The sequence below is a fragment of the Triturus cristatus genome, chromosome 5_1 (assembly GCF_964204655.1).
Source record: "Triturus cristatus chromosome 5_1, aTriCri1.1, whole genome shotgun sequence".
Classification (NCBI taxonomy): Eukaryota; Metazoa; Chordata; class Amphibia; order Caudata; family Salamandridae; genus Triturus; species Triturus cristatus.
Window position 1 is genome coordinate 58334586 of NC_140587.1, and position 21959 is coordinate 58356544.

Sequence of the window (21959 nt, forward strand, 5' to 3'; positions counted from 1 at the left end):
CAAGGTTTTAGAACAGGTTTGTATGGGGGTGGGTTACAGAACGGGTTCACAGCAGTGGTCCTCTAGTGAGCTCGATGTGCAAGGTTTTACAACAGGTTTGTATGGGGGGGTTACAGAACGGGTCACAGCAGTGGTTCTCTAGTGAGCTCGATGTGCAAGGTTTTACAACAGGTTTGTATGGGGGGGTTACAGAACGGGTCACAGCAGTGGTCCTCTAGTGAGCTCGATGTGCAAGGTTTTACAACAGGTTTGTATGGGGGGGTTACAGAACGGGTCACAGCAGTGGTTCTCTAGTGAGCTCGATGTGCAAAGTTTTACAACAGGTTTGTATGGGGGGGGGTTACAGAACGGGTTCACAGCAGTGGTTCTCTAGTGAGCTCGATGTGCAAGGTTTTACAACAGGTTTGTATGGGGGGGATTACAGAACGGTTCACAGCAGTGGTTCTCTAGTGAGCTCGATGTGCAAGGTTTTACAACAGGTTTGTATGGGGGGGGGGTTACAGAACGGTTCACAGCAGTGGTTCTCTAGTGAGCTCGATGTGCAAGGTTTTACAACAGGTTTGTATGGAGGGGTTACAGAACGGTTCACAGCAGTGGTCCTCTAGTGAGCTCGATGAGCAAGGTTTTACAACAGGTTTGTATGGGGGGGGTTACAGAACGGGTCACAGCAGTGGTTCTCTAGTGAGCTCGATGTGCAAGGTTTTACAACAGGTTTGCATGTGGGGGTTACAGAACGGGTTCACAGCAGTGGTTCTCTAGTGAGCTCGATGTGCAAGGTTTTAGAACAGGTTTGTATGGGGGGGGTTACAGAACGGTTCACAGCAGTGGTCCTCTAGTGAGCTCGATGTGCAAGGTTTTACAACAGGTTTGTATGGGGGAGTTACAGAACGGGTCACAGCAGTGGTCCTCTAGTGAGCTCGATGTGCAAGGTTTTACAACAGGTTTGTATGGGGGGGATTACAGAACGGGTCACAGCAGTGGTTCTCTAGTGAGCTCGATGTGCAAGGTTTTACAACAGGTTTGTATGGGGGGGGTTACAGAACGGGTCACAGCAGTGGTTCTCTAGTGAGCTCGATGTGCAAGGTTTTAGAACAGGTTTGAATGGGGGGGTTACAGAACGGTTCACAGCAGTGGTCCTCTAGTGAGCTCGATGTGCAAGGTTTTAGAACAGGTTTGTATGGGGGGGTTACAGAACGGTTCACAGCAGTGGTCCTCTAGTGAGCTCGATGTGCAAGGTTTTAGAACAGGTTTGTATGGGGGTGGGTTACAGAACGGGTTCACAGCAGTGGTCCTCTAGTGAGCTCGATGTGCAAGGTTTTACAACAGGTTTGTATGGGGTGGGTTACAGAACGGGTCACAGCAGTGGTCCTCTAGTGAGCTCGATGTGCAAGGTTTTACAACAGGTTTGTATGGGGGGGGGTTACAGAACGGGTCACAGCAGTGGTCCTCTAGTGAGCTCGATGTGCAAGGTTTTACAACAGGTTTGTATGGGGGGGTTACAGAACGGGTCACAGCAGTGGTTCTCTAGTGAGCTCGATGTGCAAGGTTTTACAACAGGTTTGCATTGGGGGGGTTACAGAACGGGTTCACAGCAGTGGTTCTCTAGTGAGCTCCATGTGCAAGGTTTTAGAACAGGTTTGTATGGGGGGGGTTACAGAACGGTTCACAGCAGTGGTCCTCTAGTGAGCTCGATGTGCAAGGTTTTACAACAGGTTTGTATGGGGGAGTTACAGAACGGGTCACAGCAGTGGTTCTCTAGTGAGCTCGATGTGCAAGGTTTTACAACAGGTTTGTATGGGGGGGTTACAGAACGGGTCACAGCAGTGGTCCTCTAGTGAGCTCGATGTGCAAGGTTTTACAACAGGTTTGTATGGGGGGGTTACAGAACGGGTCACAGCAGTGGTTCTCTAGTGAGCTCGATGTGCAAGGTTTTACAACAGGTTTGTATGGGGGGGGTTACAGAACGGGTTCACAGCAGTGGTTCTCTAGTGAGCTCGATGTGCAAGGTTTTACAACAGGTTTGTATGGGGGGGTTACAGAACGGTTCACAGCAGTGGTTCTCTAGTGAGCTCGATGTGCAAGGTTTTACAACAGGTTTGTATGGGGGGTTACAGAACGGTTCACAGCAGTGGTCCTCTAGTGAGCTCGATGTGCAAGGTTTTACAACAGGTTTGTATGGGGGGGGTTACAGAACGGTTCACAGCAGTGGTTCTCTAGTAAGCTCGATGTGCAAGGTTTTACAACAGGGTTGTATGGGGGTGGGTTACAGAACGGGTTCACAGCAGTGGTTCTCTAGTGAGCTCGATGTGCAAGGTTTTACAACAGGTTTGTATGGGGGGGTTACAGAACGGTTCACAGCAGTGGTCCTCTAGTGAGCTCGATGAGCAAGGTTTTACAACAGGTTTGTATGGGGGGGTTACAGAACGGGTCACAGCAGTGGTTCTCTAGTGAGCTCGATGTGCAAGGTTTTACAACAGGTTTGCATGGGGGGGTTACAGAACGGGTTCACAGCAGTGGTTCTCTAGTGAGCTCGATGTGCAAGGTTTTAGAACAGGTTTGTATGGGGGGGGTTACAGAACGGTTCACAGCAGTGGTCCTCTAGTGAGCTCGATGTGCAAGGTTTTACAACAGGTTTGTATGGGGGAGTTACAGAACGGGTCACAGCAGTGGTTCTCTAGTGAGCTCGATGTGCAAGGTTTTACAACAGGTTTGTATGGGGGGGGGTTACAGAACGGTTCACAGCAGTGGTCCTCTAGTGAGCTCGATGTGCAAGGTTTTAGAACAGGTTTGTATGGGGGTGGGTTACAGAACGGGTTCACAGCAGTGGTCCTCTAGTGAGCTCGATGTGCAAGGTTTTACAACAGGTTTGTATGGGGGTGGGTTACAGAACGGGTCACAGCAGTGGTCCTCTAGTGAGCTCGATGTGCAAGGTTTTACAACAGGTTTGTATGGGGGGGGTTACAGAACGGGTCACAGCAGTGGTCCTCTAGTGAGCTCGATGTGCAAGGTTTTACAACAGGTTTGTATGGGGGGGGTTACAGAACGGGTCACAGCAGTGGTTCTCTAGTGAGCTCGATGTGCAAGGTTTTACAACAGGTTTGCATTGGGGGGGTTACAGAACGGGTTCACAGCAGTGGTTCTCTAGTGAGCTCCATGTGCAAGGTTTTAGAACAGGTTTGTATGGGGGGGGTTACAGAACGGTTCACAGCAGTGGTCCTCTAGTGAGCTCGATGTGCAAGGTTTTACAACAGGTTTGTATGGGGGAGTTACAGAACGGGTCACAGCAGTGGTTCTCTAGTGAGCTCGATGTGCAAGGTTTTACAACAGGTTTGTATGGGGGGGTTACAGAACGGGTCACAGCAGTGGTCCTCTAGTGAGCTCGATGTGCAAGGTTTTACAACAGGTTTGTATGGGGGGGTTACAGAACGGGTCACAGCAGTGGTTCTCTAGTGAGCTCGATGTGCAAGGTTTTACAACAGGTTTGTATGGGGGGGGTTACAGAACGGGTTCACAGCAGTGGTTCTCTAGTGAGCTCGATGTGCAAGGTTTTACAACAGGTTTGTATGGGGGGGGTTACAGAACGGTTCACAGCAGTGGTTCTCTAGTGAGCTCGATGTGCAAGGTTTTACAACAGGTTTGTATGGGGGGTTACAGAACGGTTCACAGCAGTGGTCCTCTAGTGAGCTCGATGTGCAAGGTTTTACAACAGGTTTGTATGGGGGGGGTTACAGAACGGTTCACAGCAGTGGTTCTCTAGTAAGCTCGATGTGCAAGGTTTTACAACAGGGTTGTATGGGGGTGGGTTACAGAACGGGTTCACAGCAGTGGTTCTCTAGTGAGCTCGATGTGCAAGGTTTTACAACAGGTTTGTATGGGGGGGTTACAGAACGGTTCACAGCAGTGGTCCTCTAGTGAGCTCGATGAGCAAGGTTTTACAACAGGTTTGTATGGGGGGGTTACAGAACGGGTCACAGCAGTGGTTCTCTAGTGAGCTCGATGTGCAAGGTTTTACAACAGGTTTGCATGGGGGGGTTACAGAACGGGTTCACAGCAGTGGTTCTCTAGTGAGCTCGATGTGCAAGGTTTTAGAACAGGTTTGTATGGGGGGGGTTACAGAACGGTTCACAGCAGTGGTCCTCTAGTGAGCTCGATGTGCAAGGTTTTACAACAGGTTTGTATGGGGGAGTTACAGAACGGGTCACAGCAGTGGTTCTCTAGTGAGCTCGATGTGCAAGGTTTTACAACAGGTTTGTATGGGGGGGGTTACAGAACGGTTCACAGCAGTGGTCCTCTAGTGAGCTCGATGTGCAAGGTTTTAGAACAGGTTTGTATGGGGGTGGGTTACAGAACGGGTTCACAGCAGTGGTCCTCTAGTGAGCTCGATGTGCAAGGTTTTACAACAGGTTTGTATGGGGGTGGGTTACAGAACGGGTCACAGCAGTGGTCCTCTAGTGAGCTCGATGTGCAAGGTTTTACAACAGGTTTGTATGGGGGGGGTTACAGAACGGGTCACAGCAGTGGTCCTCTAGTGAGCTCGATGTGCAAGGTTTTACAACAGGTTTGTATGGGGGGGGTTACAGAACGGGTCACAGCAGTGGTTCTCTAGTGAGCTCGATGTGCAAGGTTTTACAACAGGTTTGCATGGGGGGGGTTACAGAACGGGTTCACAGCAGTGGTTCTCTAGTGAGCTCGATGTGCAAGGTTTTAGAACAGGTTTGTATGGGGGGGGTTACAGAACGGTTCACAGCAGTGGTCCTCTAGTGAGCTCGATGTGCAAGGTTTTACAACAGGTTTGTATGGGGGAGTTACAGAACGGGTCACAGCAGTGGTTCTCTAGTGAGCTCGATGTGCAAGGTTTTACAACAGGTTTGTATGGGGGGGGTTACAGAACGGGTCACAGCAGTGGTTCTCTAGTGAGCTCGATGTGCAAGGTTTTAGAACAGGTTTGTATGGGGGGGTTACAGAACGGTTCACAGCAGTGGTCCTCTAGTGAGCTCGATGTGCAAGGTTTTAGAACAGGTTTGTATGGGGGTGGGTTACAGAACGGGTTCACAGCAGTGGTCCTCTAGTGAGCTCGATGTGCAAGGTTTTACAACAGGTTTGTATGGGGGTGGGTTACAGAACGGGTCACAGCAGTGGTCCTCTAGTGAGCTCGATGTGCAAGGTTTTACAACAGGTTTGTATGGGGGGGGTTACAGAACGGGTCACAGCAGTGGTCCTCTAGTGAGCTCGATGTGCAAGGTTTTACAACAGGTTTGTATGGGGGGTTACAGAACGGGTCACAGCAGTGGTTCTCTAGTGAGCTCGATGTGCAAGGTTTTAGAACAGGTTTGCATGGGGGGGGTTACAGAACGGGTCACAGCAGTGGTTCTCTAGTGAGCTCGATGTGCAAGGTTTTACAACAGGTTTGTATGGGGGGGTTACAGAACGGTTCACAGCAGTGGTCCTCTAGTGAGCTCGATGTGCAAGGTTTTACAACAGGTTTGTATGGGGGGTGGGTTACAGAACGGTTCACAGCAGTGGTCCTCTAGTGAGCTCGATGTGCAAGGTTTTACAACAGGTTTGCATGGGGGGGTTACAGAACGGTTCACAGCAGTGGTCCTCTAGTGAGCTCGATGTGCAAGGTTTTACAACAGGTTTGTATGGGGGGGGTTACAGAACGGTTCACAGCAGTGGTTCTCTAGTGAGCTCGATGTGCAAGGTTTTACAACAGGTTTGTATGGGGGGGGTTACAGAACGGTTCACAGCAGTGATTCTCTAGTGAGCTCGATGTGCAAGGTTTTACAACAGGTTTGTATGGGGGTGGGTTACAGAACGGGTTCACAGCAGTGGTCCTCTAGTGAGCTCGATGTGCAAGGTTTTACAACAGGTTTGTATGGGGGGGTTACAGAACGGTTCACAGCAGTGGTCCTCTAGTGAGCTCGATGAGCAAGGTTTTACAACAGGTTTGTATGGGGGGTGGGTTACAGAACGGTTCACAGCAGTGGTCCTCTAGTGAGCTCGATGTGCAAGGTTTTACAACAGGTTTGTATGGGGGGGGTTACAGAACGGTTCACAGCAGTGGTCCTCTAGTGAGCTCGATGTGCAAGGTTTTACAACAGGTTTGTATGGGGGGTGGGTTACAGAACGGTTCACAGCAGTGGTCCTCTAGTGAGCTCGATGTGCAAGGTTTTACAACAGGTTTGTATGGGGGGGTTACAGAACGGTTCACAGCAGTGGTTCTCTAGTGAGCTCGATGTGCAAGGTTTTACAACAGGTTTGTATGGGGGTGGGTTACAGAACGGGTCACAGCAGTGGTTCTCTAGTGAGCTCGATGTGCAAGGTTTTACAACAGGTTTGTATGGGGGTGGGTTACAGAACGGGTCACAGCAGTGGTCCTCTAGTGAGCTCGATGTGCAAGGTTTTACAACAGGTTTGTATGGGGGGTTACAGAACGGTTCACAGCAGTGGTCCTCTAGTGAGCTCGATGTGCAAGGTTTTACAACAGGTTTGTATGGGGGGTGGGTTACAGAACGGTTCACAGCAGTGGTTCTCTAGTGAGCTCGATGTGCAAGGTTTTACAACAGGTTTGTATGGGGGTGGGTTACAGAACGGGTCACAGCAGTGGTCCTCTAGTGAGCTCGATGTGCAAGGTTTTACAACAGGTTTGTATGGGGGGGGTTACAGAACGGTTCACAGCAGTGGTCCTCTAGTGAGCTCGATGTGCAAGGTTTTACAACAGGTTTGTATGGGGGGTGGGTTACAGAACGGTTCACAGCAGTGGTTCTCTAGTGAGCTCGATGTGCAAGGTTTTAAAAGCGATGCTGCTTACAGTAAATTTAGAGGCAGCTTTTTGAAGGGCCCAGCAACTCCAAAATACAAAACTGGATGTCTTCTCAGCAATCAGGTAAATCCAAGCAAACTTCAGTTTCTTGCTGTCACCCATGACCCGCGCAGTCACATTATTAACATTAGACGTTAAGTAGATGCACATGTAATAGTCATGGCAGGAGTAGCCAACCATTAAATAAAACTTCTTAAATAGATGACAAACTGATTTCCAACTGATGCGATAAAAACAAGTTGTCCAACCTTTAGTCATATCTAGGGTGGAATATGTGAAATCCACACCCACTGCCCTCCTAGCTACTGTGCACCATCATCAAAGTAATATTGAAAGGGATCAGAGAAAATTGGAGGGTTATTTAGAGTTTGGCAGATGTGAGACAGAAACAGACCCTATAGAGGAAGTAAGTATATAAAATATACTTAATATACAGATATATGAAGCAAATATACTATGAACTTATAGGGCGAATATATTTACGTACACACTCTATACAGAGCAAATATACCCTAGTAGGCACTTACTGGCGAATTAAGTCTGTATATGCACTCCAAAGAAAATGAATATACGCAAGTATGCATGCACTCTAAACAGAGAGAATTGAACTATGTAGGCACTCTATAGAGTAGAAAACCTTTCTGGAGCACAATTGTCGAGGCGTCTTAGCTCGAACCGTTCCTGCTAAAAGAATAGCCACTAAGATGAAAAATAGATCATGGAGAGGAGATAGAGAAAAACTATGTGAAAGGGTGAGAACACCTATGTATTCACTCTACTCTGACAAGAATACCCCCCCCGCCCCCCAAGTTTGGCCACATCAACTCAGCTCTGAGCTCAAGTACTGTCTATCGAAGAGCTCTGTACACAGTGTATATGTTAGCTTATATCATCTTAAGGCACTGAAACTAAACCGGAATCTCAGCCTGAGGAAGTCAATTGCAATATCAGGCACTGGCGTCACCTTCAGGGCACCAGGAACCACTGAGAGCAAACGATGCAACAAGACCCCTATCGTTCCTCCGTCTTTCTCAAGATATCCCTCAAGGTGTGGCACGCTGTCCCCACTGAGACACCTCAAGGCCCCTCCTTCCCATGTTTCGAAGCCCTACTGAAGCGCCGCCTGTTGCTGGTCCGGTTTAACCGGAAGCTCTACTTCATTGCTTCTCTCCTCTCTCTCACTGCATAAGGTGCCTAGACTACACAATGCAATGTGCATCATGCAAGAGGTACACCTGCCTCCAAGTCTGCCAATATTAATCTCCTTTGAAGTACACCTTTGGGAGTTCATACTCTTTAAATATTAGTTTGATGAACATTTCTTCCGTCTTTTGTTTAAAGTGCCCTACTCTTCCCAGGAGTAATGCCTGTGCATTAGAAATAAATTACACAATTAAATACACAGTAGCACAGCAAGAGTACCATGGGCCCTGATGCAAGCAGGGGCAATAGACCTCCTTGTCCATCAGCTGGGCAATAAAAGGGAGCCATGTTCAGAGCACAGAGGCTCTTACTCCTCTGGGCAGAAACAGCTGGTTTGCTTTTGCACTGCCTCCATGGTGACACTTTCCCAGCTGTAGCCAGCTGCCTGGTCTCTCATCCCAGAGAGAGCCAAATGCTAGCACAGTTCCACCCACAATCATCCAACAGACATTCACTTCACCGGAAGTTGCACAGTGCTTCGTAGGTAACTGCCTTCCCCTCAGTCCCCTTTCCATCAAGGCTTCTCTCCACCCACGCTTCTAGGTCTGGCAAGCCTCAGCTCCTGATGGTATTCTTAAAGTTCTTGCAGTATGCGCTGTATCAATGGCAGGTGATCTTCCTTACCATATATATGAGAAAGTGATGCATTAGATGAAGTGGATTAGCGTCAACCACAAGTAATAAAGTCACCATCTTGTTAGGTCCAGTCAAAGCTGTAAGTAATTCAAACTTGAGCATAATGCTTACAGCACAGAGCAGGCAGGCTCAACTTAAGCAAAATGTGTAAAGCATTTCTAAGTATCAATTAAAATGTCAAAAACACAGCGAAATAAAAACAGCACTACTATTTAAATAAAATGAAAGAAAACATTGATAAGCAAAATACCACCAAATGACAAAGATTCAAAAATGGGGACCATAGATATGATTTTTTTTTTTAAGATTTAAGTGAAAATAGCACCAATGGAAGTAAAGGTCATAGAGGACCTGAACCTAGTAGTGATCTGATGCCAACGACAATGGAGTGTAGGTCGGATACCCCAAGTAGGTTGGTCTTGCTAGGCAAGGAAGTACAGAGAAGTTACTAAATTTCAATCTGAAACAGGACATTGTCGTTTTTCCGAGGCAATACTCTTCTGCGAGATGGAGGAACCTGAAATTCAATCAGACGGTGTGGAACTGCTGGTCCCAAACTTCACAGGTGGTCTCCATGAATCTCTGGGCCAAAAGCTTTCAAAATGTTACCAAATGTGTTTTGGTGCCGAAGCAGCCACTGGAGTCCACCTCTAAGGCCTCTCTCAGGGTTTCAGTCGGAGGGCAACAGAAAAGTCCAGTCCTTGTTCATGTGGCACTGGTCAGCCAGTATTTCTCACAGGAAGGCCCTCTTCAGGTTTTTCATGTTCCTGGAGCCCGCCAGTGGACCAGCCTTTTGATCCCTGGAGATCGTTCGGTCTTTGATTTCACCTGTAAAGGGGTCCAACCTCCTCATGCCCTTCTCACAGGTCACAGATGCCAAGTGCAGCAGGTTCAGTCAGCCTGGTATCCTACTGCAAGTCCAGCAGTGTTCTGAGGAAGGTTGGGGAAGGGCCCGGCATTGTAGAGTTCATGAACCTGGGGTGGGTGGCACCCTCAGACACTCCTACTTACTCTCTGACCAATGAAGTAAAGGTTATATGGCTGCAATGTATCTATGTTTGCAGTAGCTCCTGTTTGCTTTACTACAAACAGGCTCAAAATGCAATGTGTCAAGACAAATCCAAGTCGGCAAAGGTCTTCGGTGCACATAAGACTGCTGAGTCTTATGTGGCCGCATATGACCAGGCTGGGGGTGTCAGCCTGGAATGTACTATGGTAATCCTACTGTCCTTCCACATCTATCACTAAAATCCAGCTCTAAGCAGCCATTGTACCCCACAACACAACCAGAGACAGAAGTCTGTAAGGAAAAGTGTAGGGTCCTTCAGCAACCAGAGAGGGAACACACAACAATTCTCCTGGCTTCCTGTTTGCTGCCGTTAAAGGGTGAAATGTTTGGCATGTGATTCAGGAAGTCCTGTCATGAAGGATCTGAGACTGTTGTGTCAACAGGAGGGGCACAGCCCCCACCTTGCATATTCTAATGTGCTCAGAGTAGTCATCTTTGCTTATTCAAATCAGCCTATCGTTTGCTCCTAGGAGACATTTCACACCTCATGCACACCTCATTCAGACTAAGTTAAGGCTAGGGTATGACAAAGGCTTATTAGCCTGCTGACAGTACAGACTAGGTAACGTTCTAAAAGTTATTTTCCTTGATATTTATTACAGATCAGACCTCAACATTTTATTGGATTTGTAATAACTATTATAAATAGTGGTTTAATAATTTTTCTAACTTGCCCCTTTCCTGTAACAGCACTAATAGTATTTTAATCTGTTTTCTACATAGGACAGCTAGGCATGCCACAGTGAAAACAGCTTTTAGGGCGTTGTCACTATAGGGACATGGTAATGTTAGTTTTCTATATGTTCTACTTTTAAATACCATGCACTCTACCAAGTGGGTTACAAGACTGACATCGGGGTAACTTATTAATATTTTGAAGGGAAGTGTTTATCCGTTAAAAAGGGTTATTTTAACAGGTTGCAGTACAGGCAGTTTTAAACTGTAGTAGTCAGGTTCCAATCGTTGGCTCAAAACCATGTTTACTTTGTTACATTAGTGGATGGTATAAAGTGCTGCAGTCCACAGGTGGCAGCCAACTTTCCATGCTATGAGTGCAGTTTCCACACCATATACTATGGCTTTATTGGTGAATAAAATACAGGGATCAGCATACATGTTTTGGGGTCAGAACACATACACTAGGCACTGGACAGCAGTGCTCCAGTATACACAGTCTAAAAACCTCCAATAAAAGTCATGGATAACCAAACAGAAGGGCAATGTTGTCACAACTGGTGATCCTGGTCATGTATCATCAATGTTTTACTGATACTCTTCCCAAATCTTCCCTCATTTGTTGCTTTCAAGCAATTAGTCTCACTTTGTCCTTGAACTTCTTTCCACGTTGTCTTTATAATCCTTATTCTAATCTCCTATACACAGAAGTCACAATCACAGATTCTTCAGATTGGATACTGCTGCTGCTCACAAAAGCGGATGAACACCGCAAGGTAGATCATGTGAATGGCAGTCCAGCACGACACGGGCCTCACAGTGTGTGACGCACAAACCAGGAGAAGTGTGCAGAGTTGGTAAACTGGATGAAAGTCTGATGAAATGGCCTATGACAGCACACTGCACTTGCCAACCAGCTCATCTTCACTGAAAAGAAGTAAGATAATGTGAGTAATAGTGAATTTTTGATTGAGATAAACCTATATCAAAGGTATACAGAGACACTTAGAACAACGGCTACACTAACTGGTGCATGTTTCTTATGACAACACATAACTATCCCGTTCCGGGATTGTGTTCAACCCATGCCATAGCGAAATACCATTATAAGTGAAAATGTAGGATGGCGAATGCGGAATGGGTTGGCTTTTCCAATGCTTGAGAAGAAATTTAAAAAGCATGTACAAAGCCAAATCTATGAGAAGTGCCAGCACACATTATTGGGTGGTGGCAGGGCCCATATCCTGCCTGGGAGGGGATGGTAGAAGAGGTGTGGAGGACTAACTGGTGGGGACAATTACAATGATGGGGACATGAAGACACAAATGAGAGGCTGCACTGGGGACTATGTAATGCCCACGTAACCTTCCACAAAAGTCATGGTTTTAAGGATAGGACCACACAATTTCCCGAAGGACCTGGGCTTAGTAAACATGTCAGTGAGAACAGCGTTTCTCTTGAGTTCATTTTACTGTCAGTGTCATTGAGGGAGAAACATATGATGGCCACTAGACCTAAGCCACATTGTATATAATGTCAATGAATAGTAAATTAACCCTTTGTGTGCGTCGGACAGCCGCCGGCCGTCCGACGTCACGGTGGGTGTGTGTGGAGGACAGCCGGGGGCCGTCCAAACCACGCCCACTCATAAATCACCCGCACCGCGGCGGAATTCGCGCCGCGGTCAACGGGTTAATTCCTTAATATAAACAGAGAATACGCAACAATTAAACGTATCAGAATCAACATTTGGATAAAAAATTATTAGCTTTACAAATCCTTTTTCTGCTTTAGCCTTAGAACGTTTGTGGTATTTCCTAATCATGCCTGAGTACCTTTCTTTGCACTTTGTACGCATTATTGGATTGATTTTTTCAATGTAATCAAATTGGTCATTATGATCAAATGCTAATTCTAGTAACGAACATCATGCGTTAAAAATAAAGTTAATATACAGGAGCAATGCTATATTGTATTAATTAACAGGCAGCCACAAGTGCCGTTACCTTTACAGACAACAGGGTGAAGATTGGAATGGTGCTGCTGCTGGCTCTGAGGCCAAAAGCTCTAGGGATCCCCACTAAACCCAGATTATTGCTACATTTTACTACTAAACAAGACAGTCACAAGTGCATTTATCTAGCAGGCAATAGGGTCGTGATTTGAATGGTGCAGCAGGTGCAGTACCACCAAGAACAAAAGATTTAGGCACCCCACTAAGCACCTAATATTGCTATATTTTACTACTAAACAGGCAGTCACAAGAGCAGTTACCTTGCAGACAACAGGGTCATGATTTGAATGGTGCAGCAGGTGCAGTGGCAACGGGCGCATAATTTGTCAGAACTCCTCTAAACACTTAATATTGCTCTATTTGACTACTAAACAGGCAGTCACAATTGCACTTACCTTGCAGTTAAAATGGACTTGATTTCAATGGTGCGGCAGGAGCAGTGGCACTGCGGTCAAGAGCTCTAAGGACCCCACCAATCACAGATTATTGCTATATTTGAATACTAAACAGGCAGTCACAATTGCAGTTAAAAGGGACTTGATTTGAATGGTGTAGCAGGTGCAGTTGCACATAGGCCACAAGCTCTTGGAAACCCACTAAACCCAGATTATTCCTACAATTTAAAACTAAACAGGCATTCACAAGTACAGTTACCTTGCAGACAGCAGCGTCATGATTTCAATGGTGCAGCAGGTGCAGTGACACCAGGACCAAAAGCTCTAGGTACCCCCTAAACACCTACAATTACTATAGTTTACTACTAAACAGGCAGTCACAAGTGCAGTTACCTTGCAGACAACAGGCTCATGATTTGAATGGTGCTGCAGGGGCAGTGGCACTGGGGTCAGAACTCCTCTAGACACATAATATTACTATATCTTACTACTAACAGGCAGTCACAATGGCAGTTACCATGCAGTTGAGGGGCTTGATTTAAATGGTGCAGCAGGTGCAGCGGCACTAGGGCAAAACGTTGTTTTAACTCCACTAAACACAATAAAATGCTATATTTTACTACTAAACAGGAAGTTACAGGTGCAGTTCTCTGTCAGGCACTAGGGTCATGATTTGAAAGGTACAGCAGGTGCAGTGGCATGGGGCAAAAAAGTTGTCAGAACTCTTCTCAACTCCCAATATTGCTATATTTTACTACTAAACAGGCAGTCACAGTTGCGGTTACCTTGCAACTGAAAGGGGCTTGATTTAAATGGGGCAGCAGGTGCAGGTACACCGGGCCCAAAGATTGTTAGAACTCTTCTAAACACTAGATTTGACTACTAAACAGGCAGTCGCAATTGCAGTTACCTTGCAGGTAAAATGGACTTGATTTGAATGGTGCAGCAGGTGCAGTGGCTCTGCGGCCAAAAGCTCTAGGGACCCCACTAAACCCAGATTATTGCTAAATTAAACTACTAAACAAGACAGTCACAAGTGCATATAGCAGGCAATAGGGTCATGATTTGAATGGTTCAGGAGGTGCAGTAGCACCAGGACCAAAAGCTGTAGGCACCCCACCAACACCTAATATTGCTATATTATATTACTAATCAGGCAGTCACAAGTGCAGTTCCTTGCAGACAAGGTAATGATTTGAATGGTGCAGCAGGTGCCGTGACAACGGGCCCAAACGTTTTCAGAACTCCTCTAAACACATAACATTGCTATTCCATCAATTAATTCTAGTATCTCCCTCTTTCATTTTTCAAAATGTTGCTATTACTAACCCGCACTATACTACCAGTAACAGCACAATATATCACCTTTTTGTACACAAACAAATCATAACACTTTAACAGACTTTCTGTAACTTATATTGTACAACTACTCAGCAACCTACAACAATAAAACGTGTTATTAATCACATAGGCAAACCCTAATGCATTTACCAGTGCTCGTTATTTACCCTCTCACATAATATCATTTCAAAAATGAAGATGTGTGTTGCTTTACTTGATTTTGTTGCCAGGATGTTCGTGTCCTTCATGCTGCTCTTTCACTTCAAGGATCCCCTGCTCATCGCTCTTCAGGTTGAGCTCGGTGGGTGGTGCGTGTGAGGACAGGTCTTTGCAGCAAGAACCAAAGGGAGAGGAGGACTCCATCCTGCAGGAGAAGAAGATACAGAAACAAAGCAGAGCACTGAGAGGGGAAACACAGCTTCAGCTCATCTCCATTTCCCATCCATCATCTCACACACCAGAGGATAAGCCACCTCTTTTAAGGCGTTTGCAGTGCCTAATTTGAGCTGGTGGTTTCTGGTGCTCTGCACCGGCACCTAATTGTCAACACCAGTGCTTATGACAGCTACATGGTGCCACTGTGTGTTATTTACAGATGAACAGAACAACAGCTATTTATTAATTCAATATACAATAAAAACAACTTGGGGGCCTAAAATAGCCTGAACTTGCACACTTACACAGGTACTGTCATTGCTAGAGCTGGCACGGGAAGTGTGTGGTGCAAGCTGCAGTGGCCTCCTAACGAGGGCCTTGTCACTTACCACTTTTACAAATTAAGCACTGGCACTTTTCACATCTCCACTGGTACCAAATCACATTTAGGGCAAGACATCGATTCAGTACTGGGACCAACCGGACTTCTGTCGGCGGTCCAAGCCCAATTAGGATGCAACCGAACACTGTTCGGACACACTCCTCTTCTTTACAATGAGACCGGAATGCATGCTCTCATTGTAAAGAGAAGAGGTGCAGTTCATCCCTCCACCCTGTGACAGGCGCCTCAAAGTGCCTGCCACAGGGTGCAAGGATCAACAGGGGGGCACAATAGAAGCCCCCTCTGCCTCCAATTGGAGGCCGTGCACCCAGGGGGGCTCTGCTGAGGGCAACCAAAGTCGACTTCCGATAGCCTTTCTGTGGTGTAAATGGCTGGCACATAAAGGCTGTCGAAATCCGACATTGTAATCCCTCGGGCGGAAAGAGCCGCCCTTGGGATTACTGGAGGCTTTCCGAATGGCAGATGGGCTCTCCGAGCCTGTCAGAACCCATTCGGAATTCCAGTTTGGATTCCTTTCTGACCGACTCCATCCAAATGGGTCGGTTGGAAATGAATCCAAACAGCTCATTACGATGACGTAGGAACGGCTTTGACCGACTGATGTTTGTTACAATGACCACAGAACACATAAGAGATGATACACAGTTTGTTAGTATGAGCAGCATAATCACTGCAATGTAAAAATATGAAATACTGAGGAGAAGGTGAGGTCTGGGAGTAAATACTGAAATTAAATCCTATTTAAACACTGAAACATTCTCTGATCCAATACAAATAGCACCCTTTATTGTTGAAAAAAAGCCAAATGCTTGAGTTTGAAACAATTCCATTATCATATCCTGGGTTAATATACCACAACCAGGTGCTTATTTACTAGTGAAAGTAGCATAAAGGGTCACATGCCGTATCCACAAGCTCACTTACCAGTGACAACATTATCTCAGGGGTTACAAACTCTATCCGTAGGCCTGTGTACCAGTGACAGCATTATCTTAGGGGTTACTTACCCTATCTGTATGCCTGTGTGACAGTGACAGCATTATCTTAGGGGTTACAAACTCTATCCGTAGGCCTGTGTACCAGTGACAGCATTATCTTAGGGGTTACTTACCCTATCTGTATGCCTGTGTGACAGTGACAGCATTATCTTAGGGGTTACAAACTCTATCCGTAGGCCTGTGTACCAGTGACAGCATTATCTTAGGGGTTACTTACCCTATCTGTATGCCTGTGTGACAGTGACAACATTATCTCAGGGGTTACAAACTCTATCCGTAGGCCTGTGTACCAGTGACAGCATTATCTTAGGGGTTACTTACCCTATCTGTATGCCTGTGTGACAGTGACAGCATTATCTTAGGGGTTACAAACTCTATCCGTAGGCCTGTGTACCAGTGACAGCATTATCTTAGGGGTTACTTACCCTATCTGTATGCCTGTGTGACAGTGACAGCATTATCTCAGGGGTTACGTACCCTATTGGTAGGCCTGTGTGCAGTGCAGCTCACTGACAAGCAATTCGCAGGCCCTGTGTAGGTGAGACCTAAAAATGGTTACCAGGACATACCTTGGGGATGAGGGCAATGCAATCTCAGCGACCCTTGCATTCACCTGTTGGTAAGCAGAAGGAATATGCTACTTACCAGTATGCATCTGTTCTTGGCATGTAGAGCTGCAGATCTGTACACCTTTGCATAGATCGCCATCTGGTGTTGGGCCCGGATGTTTGCAGTTTGTTTTTCCCTTGAAAAGTCTTTGTAAGTCACGGGATCGGTGACTCCTCCTTTGGATCATACTGCGCATGGGCTTCGGCTCCATCCTCAGATTGTTTTTCGCCAGCAGGGAAAGATGGAGCTTAGTGACTACAGTGAAGAAACCCATGTATGTTGTATCTAAATAAGATGGACCGGAACAGATACAGGTAGCCGGGGAGGCGGGTGGGCGTGTACAGATCTGCAGCTCTATATGCCAAGAACAGATGCATACTGGTAAGTAGCATATTCCGTTCGAGGCATATGAGCTGCAGATTGTACACCTTTGCATAGATTATATAGCAGTTCCCAACCTTAGCGGCGACCACCGGTATCTGTTGCAGTGGTTTGAAACAATGTTTTTAGTACAGTTTGGCCCACACTAGCTTGTTGCTTGGATTGCACATCTACACAATAGTGTTTAGTGAAAGTGTGCGGTGTTGACCATGTAGCTGCTTTGCAGATATCATGTAGTGGGATGTTGCCCAGAAATGCCATGGACGCCCCTATCTTTCGTGTAGAGTGGGCTTTAGGGGGAACGGAAAGCGTTCGTTTTGCTTTGTGGTAGCAAATCTGTATACATTTTACAATCCACCTAGCTATCCCTGATTTTGAGATGGGGTTGCCTTTATGTGGTGGAGAGAATGAGACAAACAGTTGTTTAGTCTTTCGAAAGGGTTGTGTCCTTTGTATATAGTAAAGTAAGGCTCGTTTGACGTCTAGCTTGTGTAGAGCCCTTTCCGCAACAGTTTGAGGTTGCGAGAAAAAAACTGGTAATTCTACAGTTTTATTTAGGTGAAAAGGGGAAATGACTTTGGGTAGGAATTTTGGGTTGGTACGGAGAACAACTTTATTGTGGTGCATTTGAAGAAAAGGTTCTTGTATAGTAAATGCTTGTATCTCACTGACCCTTCTAAGGGAAGTGATGGCTACAAGGAAAGCTGTTTTCCATGTGAGAAATTGTAGTTCGCATTTATGTAGGGGTTCGAAGGGAGGCCCCATGAGCCTTGTGAGAACGATATTTAGGTTCTACACAGGTGAGGGTGGTACTCTGGGGGGAATTATTCTTTCTAAGCCTTCCATGAAGGCTTTAATGGCAGGTACCCTGAAAAGTGAGAGGTGCTGCCTGTTTTGTAAGTAGGCTGTAATTGCTGCGAGATGTAGCCGAATGGATGTATAGGCTAGATTACACCTTTGTAGGTGGAGTTAGTAGCATATAATATGTTGTATAGATGCGTTTAGAGGATTGATTGTGTTGTTATGGCAGTAAACAACAAATCTTTTCCACTTGGCAGCGTAGCAGGCTCTAGTGGTAGGGCGTCTGGCCTCTCTGATGACATTCATACAGTCAGGAGGAAGATTTAGGTACCCAAATTCTAGGATTTCAGGAGCCAGATCGCAAGGTTGAGCTGAGCTGGGTCCGGGTATCTGATCTCTCCATGGTTCTGGGTTAGGAGGTGTTAGAATCCGGGGTCTCTGGTTGGCGCAGGTATGCACTTGCGACAAGCAGGGACCCTTTCCTCTAAGTCAGGACGAAGGATTACTCTGGGAAAATAACCCCTGCTCACCCTCTAGGTAATGTGGCGCGAGCAGTCAGGCTAGAATCCAGAGGGCATTAGGTTAAGCATTCAAGATGTCCCACACAACAACCACTAACCCACCACACGGAGACACAAGACTGTATTTTTGTAAAAATAAACTCTTTATATAAAAGGTTTCTTCAAGCAGGCTTTAAAAATACAGTTCTTCACTTCAAAGTAGGTTCCAGTTACTTGTAATGCCTTTTCAGCAGTCCACAGTTCTTAAAATGGCAATTCTTGGTTGAAAATACACTTCTGTGAGGTCTGTGCGCTTCGTAGGGCCGTCGATACGCTTCGTACGAGTTTTTAGACGTGTCGTGCCGTTTCTCACGCTTCTCGCGTGAGCACGCGTACGAGGACTGAAGCCGTACGGAACGTACCCTCGTAGGTACGCGTCGTACAAGTCCGGTACGCCTCTTGCCAAACCTCACGCTTCCCGCGTGAGCAACATCTATATATTTCTAACGGGACGGACCGTACCTTCGCTGGGATGCTCCGTACGGCTGGTGCGACCCGTACCAAAGCTCACGCTTCACGCGTGAACAGCGTAGCGCGACGCCAGCGCTGGTACGGACCGTACGAAGGCAAGTACGGTTCGTACGAGGGCGCTTTCAATGCACAGTACCTGGGATCTTGGTAGGAAGTTTGTGGCGGCCTCAGCAGTCCCGCAAAGGGCGTCCCGCGTCGCGTTGCAGTCCTGGCTCTTTAGTGAACGGCGATGCTTCGTGGGGCGCTCGGGGATGTCTCGACAAGCCACGGAGGTCGGAAGCAGGAGGGGCGATTCTCAGCGCATCGCGCTGTCGGCAGACACCAGGATCGGCGAACAGTGCACCTGGGGTTCTCACTGTGGTCTCGGCGGCTCAGGGTCGCAGAGGCTCGGTGCTTGGACGCAGGTCGACTCCCTTCACGTTGCGAGCCACGGCTCGAGGGGGCAGTTGCTTGCTTTGGTCAGACCAGGCGGGCTGGTCGTCGCGGTGCTCACAGCAGCCCGGGCAGCCAGAAGTCGCGGTGCTCAGCGAGATGGGGCACACAGGTTCTCTGGGGTCAGCGTTGCAGGGTCACCCACAGCAGCTTCCTCTTCTTCCAGGGGAAAGGTAGCGCCCACTGTTCCTGGGGCGCAGTTCAGGGGGCTAGTTCACACGCAAGCCCTAGGAGATTGTTTGTAAAGCACAAGTTGAATAAAAGTCTTTTCTTCAGTCTTTTCCTCTCCTTCCAGCAGCAAGGCACCCACCACAGGCCAGTCTCTCAGGCTTAGAGACAGTACTCCTCCATGCAGCTTTCCCAGGTCCTTCTCCTCAGGCAGAGTTTCTTCTTGGCGCAAACAGGATCTGATTTCTTAGGAGCAGGGCTCCTTCTTTTATAGTAAGTTTATTTTGTTCTTTGTCGCCAGGGGGCCTGTGCCTGGCTCAGTCCGGTTTCGGAGCACTTTGTTGTGGTGACTCTGCTCTTTCCTTTCAGTGCACAGGGCAGAGACATCAGCCGCTCCACAGGGGGCGGAGCCAGCATTGTGGTGGCAGAGCACAGGTCTATTCACAGTCAAGGTGTACTCCTCCCACCCATCCTGGTGTAATCTCTCTACCCACCACCTGGCAGCCAACCTGTCTCCTGGAATTCCCCAGCCCTGCCCCTCACTGAACCTAGGCAGCACACACACACAGCAGAGGCGGACTGAAATGGCTAAGCAAGTAAATACGAACTTTCTAAAAGTAGTATTTACAAACACAGGATATTAAAATAAACTTTACTAAAAGAAGTATTTTATTATTCTGAGTTCAGGCATACTAAACTTGACTTTCTACCATGCTCTCTGAGTCCGCTGGGATTATAGAGTGTAATATTTCCAGCAGCCCATTCTGGCCTATGGAGAGCAGGTAGCTTTCAATAGTGAAAAACGAAAATGGCTGTAATTCACTATTAGGACATGCCACACACATCAGTGCATGTCCTACCTTATGCCTACAATGCACCCTGCCCTTGGGCCTACCAGAGGGGTGACTAATATGTAGTTAAGGGAAGGTTTTAGGGATTGGCAAGCAGGTGCACTTGCGCAGTCAGCATGACAGTACCAGACTGCACGCAGGTTCTGCAGTGGCAGACCCTAGACACATTTTACTAGGCCGCTTCTGTGGGTGGCACAACCAGTGCTGCAAGCCCACCAGCAGCATTTGTATTTACAAGCCCTGGCACTCCTGGTGCACTTTAATAGGGGCTGATAGTAAACCAAATAAGCCAAACATGGACACCAATGAACATCAACATTTTACCATAGGGAGAGTATATGCGCCTTAGCACTGATCAGCAGTGGTAAGGGGCCCAGAGTCATAAAACAGCCAACAACAGGTCAGAAAAAATACAGGAGGAAGGCAAAAAGTTTAGGGATGACCCTGCAAAAAGGGCCAAGTCCAACACAACCCCCTTCCAGCCAAAACGCAGGGTAGACCAATCACCACCTTGATGGTCTTCCCTGCTTGGGGCGATAGAACGAGGACCTGGCCCGCAACTGCAGGGGCAGACTCCAGTTCTACGCCAATCTGAACCTATTGGAATCCCTCTGTCCATACTCTCAGGGCCCACCAAGCCAATCCATGGGGAACCCTTCTCCTCACCTGTGGACACCACCTGTGCAGCACCTAACCTTAACTAGCCCACAGGTGTGTCCCAACAGACAGACAGCAAAATGCTACAGTGGCCACTGACAGTAGTCAGGGATGAGACCCAGGCCGTATGCCTCTCAGGGCTCTCAAACCTCTGTGGCGCCAGGGAGCGGGGGGCAGTAGCCCCAGGTGCTTGGCACCCTTTGTCCATTCTCCCTCCTGTCAGGTCATGTATGACATCCTGGCACTGACCCACCAGCCCCAGGCCTGTATCCGGCGGCTGGACCAAAGACTGGGGTGGCCTCTCCCACACCCGGTCCTCCTCCTTGGGGCTCTGTACCCTCCCACTTGGAGTGGTACCCCCTTCCAGAATTGCCAGGGCACCTGGAGCAGGTGTCCTGCGCAATTCGCCCACCAGTTCAGGGGTTCTATCCTGCAACTGGACGTCCAGGTCAGGGGGGACACCCTGAACCTGGCCCTCCAACCTAGGGTCTAAACCCTTCAGTTGAGCCGGGGTCAGAGGCGAGGACTCCCTCCCTCTGCACCCCCTTCCAGATGGCTGTACCCTCCCAACTGGAGTGGTACCCCTAGAAGCAACATGGGTCAGGACACTGATTACAGTTGTCCCACCCTCCAGGTCAGACAACACCTGAACCTGGCTTCCCAACCCTGGGACCAACCCATGTGGTTGAACGCTCTCCTGGCGCACCAGGACTTCCTGGGGAGCACGCATGCCCCACCTGAGGGTGACACATAACTCATGTGTCGTGTGACAGTCTGCCTGGCGCAGATCTCCTAACCCCTGTCCATCTGACAGTGCACGAAGATCCCCCAGGACAGAAGTGGTGTCACCATGGTCATTCACTGGTGACGCAGCCCTTCTGGCTTGGCCCTGACCCACTGGTTTTTCCACTGGGGACTCTTTCCCCCTCTCACCCCTCAATCTGGACCTCTGCACCCTCCCAACTGGAGCGGTACTGCCAGGCACCGGAACTGAGGGAGGCCTGCTTACAGACACTCCCCGTCCACCAGACACTAGGGGATCCCGCACAACGGGCAGCCCCTCAGGACAGACTAGGCTCCCCACCTGGTGTTCCCTA

The 21959-nt window shown here is 47.8% G+C and overlaps 1 protein-coding gene across 2 annotated transcripts in view; it reads right to left on the bottom strand.

The window, feature by feature from the left end:
* Positions 1–21959, bottom strand: part of LOC146830170 (uncharacterized) — a 356937-nt gene that overhangs the window by 60204 nt on the left and 274774 nt on the right. For both annotated transcript variants that reach the window (XM_085604414.1, XM_085604413.1), the window contains one exon: positions 14371–14520. In XM_085604414.1, coding sequence (XP_085460540.1) covers positions 14371–14520 — 150 coding nt within the window. The remainder of the gene's footprint in view (positions 1–14370; positions 14521–21959) is intronic.